This window comes from Sinocyclocheilus anshuiensis, unplaced genomic scaffold, assembly GCF_001515605.1.
Source record: "Sinocyclocheilus anshuiensis isolate Anshui unplaced genomic scaffold, SAMN03320099.WGS_v1.1 scaffold1024, whole genome shotgun sequence".
NCBI lineage: Eukaryota > Metazoa > Chordata > Actinopteri > Cypriniformes > Cyprinidae > Sinocyclocheilus > Sinocyclocheilus anshuiensis.
Window position 1 is genome coordinate 1739997 of NW_015552843.1, and position 7424 is coordinate 1747420.

The 7424-nt window shown below is 36.0% G+C and overlaps 1 protein-coding gene across 1 annotated transcript in view; it reads left to right on the forward strand.

Annotated features, from left to right (window-relative positions):
* Positions 1–307: 307 nt before the first annotated feature.
* Positions 308–7424, forward strand: part of LOC107667998 (SRSF protein kinase 1-like) — a 13231-nt gene continuing 6114 nt past the window's right edge. Inside the window, exons 1-12 of the mRNA XM_016459730.1 lie at positions 308–399; positions 1090–1144; positions 2520–2647; positions 3199–3307; positions 3420–3507; positions 3762–3849; positions 4117–4223; positions 5039–5204; positions 5431–5456; positions 6166–6382; positions 6531–6878; positions 7116–7216. Coding sequence (XP_016315216.1) covers positions 387–399; positions 1090–1144; positions 2520–2647; positions 3199–3307; positions 3420–3507; positions 3762–3849; positions 4117–4223; positions 5039–5204; positions 5431–5456; positions 6166–6382; positions 6531–6878; positions 7116–7216 — 1446 coding nt within the window. The 5' untranslated portion in view covers positions 308–386. The remainder of the gene's footprint in view (positions 400–1089; positions 1145–2519; positions 2648–3198; positions 3308–3419; positions 3508–3761; positions 3850–4116; positions 4224–5038; positions 5205–5430; positions 5457–6165; positions 6383–6530; positions 6879–7115; positions 7217–7424) is intronic.

Below are 7424 nucleotides of genomic sequence, written 5' to 3' on the forward strand. Positions count from 1 at the left end.
TCATTTAAAAATGTATTACCGTAAAATGCAGTTTATGACCAATGCACCTTCAAGAGTTTCTTTACTCTCTTATAAAAAATGACCACAGAAACCATACAATAGTAACCGCTGTAACTATGGCTACCATGATGCATTTTGTCCCGTAGATTTACCTGTGCTTTGTTTTCGTTTAAGATGCGCTCGTCTGGCTACTTCTGTCACTGTCACATCTTTCGATGTATAATTGCGAAAGCACATTTGTAAAAAAAAAAAAATAAAAAAAATATATATATATATATATATATATATGTGACAGTTCGCGCTGTGAACGCGCAAGAGTCAAGACGCGCGTGCCCGGAGGTGCGCGCATGCGCAGGGCCACCCAAGCCGCCAACTAAGGGGCCAACATGGAGAGAAAAGGTAATCTCTTCCTTGACTTTCTCTGAATAATACTTGCCTTATTTGAAGCTGTAACGTTTATACATGAGGCAAGGTGACTAACGTACGTTCTGACTCACACGAGTAGTGTAATATTAAAGCATAAAGGCGCATTTTGTGTTGTATTGGGACGCATGGGCTGGTGTCTTTAGCGTTAGCATGTAGCCAGTCAGTCTGCAGCTGAAGTGAGCTAAATTTATTTTCATCACACCCCAGAGGCATGTTTTATTGTCGGTTTGTATCGCCTTCACTTTAAGCGATTTCGCTTTTATTTTGTTGTAGATGGACGTTAATCTTATGAGTAGGCGCGTGCACGTATCAGCTGGATGAGAGTTGAAAGCGTCTGTTTTCCTCTTTGCTGTCGTGGAAACTGAAGGGAATTCATTTCCTACAGCCTCGTTTTTGCGTCCATGTTCCTGGCGTTATAAAAACAGATGAAAATGCATGTTATTAAAGAGCCACGTCTGCACTCATGTAAAGCGCTCAGTTCCTGTCACAATGTAAACACCCAGCTGTGTATTGTTTATGTACATTACATAAGACTATCACCGGTCTGCGTGTCTTTTGTATTATTTTCAGGCTATGTTTGGCTGTCTTTGAATAACTGAGTTTAAGTGATTTTTTTTATTAATAGTTTCATCGTCATATGTTGTACTTCATTTGTCCCACCAGTTCTGGCACTTCAGGCGAGGAAGAAAAGGGCCAAAGCCAAGAAGCCGACCAAGAAGTGAGTTTGTGCTTTATACTCTTGTTTTTTTCCTGCTAGTTTTTATTTATTTGGGTGTTGATTTTAATTTTTAAAATGACAATGTTAGACTAGACCTAAGAAGGACTGCCTATATGTATACGGGGTTGTGCACAGTTAAACTGTTTTCTGGGATGTTATCATTGGACATTAAGATAGGAACCATAATATGGTATTCTGTCGTTTACTTTTTTTAATTTTTTTTTATGATATTCTGGAAGTTGCTTAGTAGGTTGTTAAACGCAGTGTCTGTTAGGTGCCACTGTTTTGATGTTTACAGAATGAGTCATCTTGAGTGTTACTCTGATTATTCAGTCTTAGTTGTTGAACTGTTCATTTGATAATATCTCTTAACATTTTGGTAAATTAAGTCATCTTTTTGGCATGCAGCGTATCAAGTTGTGCTTTCTTTCACTTCAGTTTTTGTGATGTAAGACACAGGTGTTTTTCTTGCATGGTTTAAAGTTTAAACCAAGCATGGATACATGCAGGATGCATGCAGTCAGTGAAATGCATTGAAACACTGGTAGACTTTTTTTTTTTACACGATAGTGTAAACATTGTATTTAACAAAAGATCTTATGCGGTAGAAAACGAAACGCTAGCTGTGTGTGCACATTGACATTGTGTTTTTGGGATTTAGATTCAGATGAAGTTTAAAAAAATATATATATATTTTTAACAAGTTTATTTATTTACACTCTTAATAATAATGCTACCAAAATGGGATTTGGCTTGGGATTAGGGAATTTTTTGGTTTGGTTCCCCAAACAACCTATCAGTTCAAAAGTTATTAAAATAACCATTTTGTTAGTGTAAAGAATATTTGAATGATCTAAAGAACTTTTTTTTTTTCACTATAAAGAACCTTTTGTGGACTGGAAAATTTTTATGGATGTTAAAGTTCTTGGAACCAACAATGCCAATTTTTAACAATGTAGATTTTTTTTTCCTCTGTAGATCTTTTTAAAGCAGATTTGCAGTAGCAAAACAGCATCAGCATCACAAGTTGTTAGATCAGGATTCCGTAATTTTAGTTATTATAATTACAACTTCTGTTTCACTTATTCTAATATTATATAGCTGCTTTATTCAGGTCAGTCCAGTTCGGTTATTCAGTGCGGTCATTGAAGGTGTTTATATGTAGTAAAATTTAGTCTTTATGTTAGTGTAGTGTGTCAAAAATTAAAATCACATGCTGAGACGGTTGTCAGAACATTTAATCCATGTAAAATCAGCATCAAAGAGTCTTTCATGTAAGATGATGGCTCTGTGAGTGTTTATACTGTAAGATATATAGACTGTGCTGTATAATGTGTGTCCATTGATCTAAATGAAATGTACTGTCATCCCTCAGGCCAGCACATCCTCCACGCGGGGCATCACAACAGCAGCCCCCTACAGAGACTCGGATACAGGAGCCCGATGAGGAAATCCTCGGTTCTGATGATGAAGAGCAAGAAGATCCTAATGACTATTGCAAAGGTTGGAGACGAAGCTCTATAAGTTCTTTTTTTAAAGCAGAAGTTACAGCTTGATTATTATAGACTAGACTTAAAATTGCTGAAATGACGAGCTCAGTCTGAGAAAGCTAAAAAAACTAGAAGCACTTCCTTGTTTCACAGTTGTTGTTTTTTCTGTTGATGAAACTAGTTTCTTCCTAGAAGTGCAACACATAACTACTGTAAACTGCAAAAGAAATGGATATTTTGTACTGTAAATACAGTAATGTCATCATCCTCTGTGTTTATACCCCTATCGCTGTATGTTTCAAATATCTGTGATTTTTTTTGTATTTAATGTAAAAGGGAAGTGATGTTGTTATTATTCACATTCTTTTATTTTTACTTTATTATTTATTTATTTTACAATGTCAATAGTCTGATCAAATTCTAATTTCTATTTTTGGTCTAAACATCCTTTAAATTGATTGCTTAAAATCAGTCCCTAAAAAAATGACAATCAAACCAGCCCTAAAGGACAATCGATGAGCTGTCTGAATACAAATTGAAGGATTGTTGTTGTTCTTTGGTTAGGAGGATATCATCATGTGAAAATAGGGGACCTACTCAATGGTAAATACCATGTGATCCGGAAGCTGGGATGGGGGCATTTCTCCACTGTGTGGCTGGCCTGGGACATCCAGTAAGAGCTTTGTCATTTTGAATAACCACACTATAATGTGCCAAAATCGCATATGCATGAGACAGTTTTGACAGTTTGACAGTTTTTCTCTTCATTCTTTCCTTCTCTGCAGCGGGAAGCGGTTTGTTGCAATGAAGGTGGTAAAGAGTGCAGAGCATTACACTGAAACAGCTCTGGATGAAATAAAGCTACTCAGATCTGTAAGTATCAAGAAACCACTAAAACTGAAACGCTTTAAATAATCATTTCAGAAAAAAAGGAAAGGCAAAAACAATGAAACAGTGAAATATAGGCTATCTAAATCATTTTTAATCAATTACTTTAATTATTTTGAATCTAAATATAGATTAAAAAAAAAAGTTTGTTTTTTTCAGGCAAGCATACATATCACTAAACCAGGATGCTTAAATTTATTTATATTTATTTATTTTATATTGTTTTGTTTTGTTTCCAGGTCAGAAATACAGACCCTGATGATCCAAACAGAGAGATGGTTGTGCAGCTACTGGATGACTTCAAGATCTCAGGGGTCAATGGGACTCGTATCCTTGAATATGAAGGATGTTGTGTGTGTCTGTGTCTGTGTGAGAAATAAAATGGGTCAAGAAGTCTTCAAACAGGTGTCCCATGCTATTTTAAGATACCCCAAATTCTTTTACAAGGGCACTTGTGACTGCCGACATTGAAACAGTTGTTGCGTGGTAGTGATTATACCGAGAGAAGCTATTCTGGTATTCTGGTTCTACACTTATTTCTATCAACAGCAGTTTCCGTTTTTAAAAGCGCTGGACCTTCACTTGACTTTTCAGATGTCTGCATGGTGTTTGAGGTTCTAGGACACCACTTGCTTAAATGGATTATCAAGTCCAACTATCAAGGCTTACCTCTGCCCTGTGTCAAGAGCATCATTCGACAGGTAACACAGCACACCACCGCACAACCAGATCAGTGTTCACGTAATTACGGTTTGACTAATTAACTGCTGGATTCAGTGGATCAGTCACAGATGAATTATTATGGGTTTACAGTCTTGCTTAACATTTTTGGTTTTATTAAAAATTCAGATTTATTTGATGATAACAGCATGTTTAGTTTCTGTGTCACATCTTTTTTTTTTTTAATAAAACCATGAGAACAGACATGTTTATAAGGGATAATATACATGACTGTCAAAAGTTTTTAAAATGTTTTTTTATAAAGTAATACTTTTATTTAGGAAGGATGCATTAAATTGGTCAAAAGTGACATTAAAAACACAAAAGATTCGGGGGAAAAAAATGCTGTTTGAACTTTGATGCTGTTTGAACTTTCTGTTCATCAAAGAATCCGGAAAAAATTTGTGCCTTCAGTAGGATCACGTGACACTGAAGACTGGAGTAATGGCTGCTGAATTCAGCTTTGCAATCACATGAATAAATTACATTTTAAAATATTTTGAAATAGAAAAAATTGTGGTAATATTTCAAAATGAATTTTTTTTGCTGTATTTTTAATCAAATAAATGCAGCCTTGGTGAGCATAAGAGATTTCTTTTAAAAACAAAAACAATTCTACAGAGTGTTTCTCAATTAGAATCAAAAGCATTCAGAATCATCTGTTTTAGAGAGCTGTGAATAACCAATAATAATAATAACAATGTAGTTATGTGTTGTGTTGCTTAAGTATGTTTAGAAAGATGCTAATAGATATTTCTATAGTTGTTTGAGTCTCTGTGTTTTTGAAATCTCTCAGGTTCTTCAAGGTCTGGATTACCTGCACACCAAGTGTCAAATTATCCACACAGATATTAAGCCAGAGAACATTCTCATGAGTGTGGATGAGCTGTATATCAGGCGGTTGGCTGCAGAAGCCACTGAGTGGCAGAAAGCAGGCGCTCCCCCTCCATCTGGGTCAGCAGGTACGGCAGCTCTGCTTACTGACACACACATGATGAAGTACACTTATTACACGGCTTCAGTCAGTTTCGAATGATTGTCAACTTCTCCCCACTAGTTTTTTTTAGCCAGTTCACATTCTCTTATTAACACAACTTGTTGGTTAGCTTCTTACCCTCTAGCATACTGCTCTTAAAACTGATTTACTTTGCAAGCTGTCATTGTGTTGTGTTGTTCTTTATCTTCCAGTGAGCACTGCCCCAGCGCCTAAACAGGTATGTTTTCCTTCTTTAGCAGATGTTTAAGCATTTCATTTTGAAAAATTAAATTATCTTTTTCTTTTCAATTAATTTGAATGTCCTGAAGAAAACTATTCAGTTATTCTCATTCTTTCTGTAGTTCTCGGAATATAATCTTGAGCTGTCGTTCCTAATTCCAGGAATGTTCTGGGTTATTTACAACTTAAAATCTTGCCACCGTGACTGTGAAGCCATTTATAATGTTACAAAAGATTTATATTTTAAATAAATGTTCATCAAAGAATCCTAAAAAAAATGTGTCATAGTTTCCACAAAAATATAAAGCAGCACAACTGTTTTCAACATTTATAGTAATACATTTTTCTTGAGCAGCAAATGAGCATATTATAATTATTTCTGAAGAATCTTGTGACTCTGAAGACTGGAGTTTAGGCTGCTGAAAATTCAGCTTTGCCATTACAGGAATTAATTACATTTGAAAATGTTTTAAAATAGAAAACGGCTCTTTTAAATTGGAGTAATATTTAACAATATTACTGTTTTTAACCAAATAAATGCTTCCTTAAGACTGAGAGTCATGTTTCAAAAACATCTTGGAAAAAAAATCTAAACGTTTGCATGGTAGTGTACGTTTATTTGTCAAATAACCTGTAATGTTTCAGTTGTCATCAAAATGCTTTTGCTTTTTAGCATTAACATGATTACCCATCTTGCTCTTCCTCAGGCACCGAAAATGTCAAAAAACAAGAAAAAGAAGCTAAAGAAGAAGCAGAAGCGTCAAGCGGAGCTCCTGGAGAAGTGCATTATGGACTTGGAGGAGATGGAGATTGGGCCTGAAGGCAGAGAGGAAGAGGAGGATGACCCAGAATCCCCCAAATCCCTCTCCTGTGCCCCACTCAGACAATTGTCACTGCAGGACATTGCTACTGAGGACACAATAAGTTAGCTTCTATTTGTATCAATAATCTTTTATAGTGATAGTGTTAATTAAAGTTGTTTAGAATTTGCTATTATTTGTGATTCCATACAAGTCAGCTGCCATTAACACTTCGCCAACATATTTCTGTTTCTCTGCATCTCGCGTAACAGTGGAGACCAGAAAGAGACTAACCTCAGATGCTTCACTTGAGCTCAACTGTAACGGCTGTATGCACTCCAGTCAAACACAACCTGAGGAGGATGGTCAAGGAGACCAGCGACATGGCCAGCTGCTACAGGAGGACCACCATAATGCAAACACAGGCCCAGAGGACACTGCTCAAAGCATGTATGAGTACTGTAATGGGGCAGAGTCCCCTGAACTGGACCAGGCCGGCTACAGTAATGGCATCTCAGGCCGAGAGCAGCCGGAGGAGGGAGAGCTGCCATCCGGAGAGCAAGATCAGCAAAAGACTAGAACCAGAGCCAGGGAACTGAACAAGGATAAGCTAAAGAACGGTCAGAGAATTTTCTACGGCTTTTAAGAGGGTTAAAATTATATGATTTTTACATGCTGGTAACTTTTTGTATTAAAAATAAAATTAAAAAATTTAAAAAGTGTCATTATTTGTTCATCCTCGTGCAATTTTTAACCTGCAATGCTATTGATGAGCATTTTTGATGAGTCATTTTACAATGACAGTTCATAGTGACCACATATGTCTGTTTTTGATTAGCTTTTTCCTTCTCTTCCAGATAAGTTGTCATCTGGAAGCCTATTGGTCAATCCACTGGAGCCACTTAACGCAGACAAAATCAAGGTCAAGATTGCTGACCTTGGCAACGCCTGCTGGGTGGTAAGAATCTTAATAATCTGATGAAATCCAAATTGTAGTCATTTATCTGTAAAAACGCAAATTAGAATGATTTTCGAAGGATCACGTGATACTAAAGTAATATAATGAGTAATGAATGATGAAAATTATGCTTAGCCATCACAGGAATAAATCAATAAATAAATAGTTATTTAAATTGTAATAATATTTCACAATATTACTGTTTTTA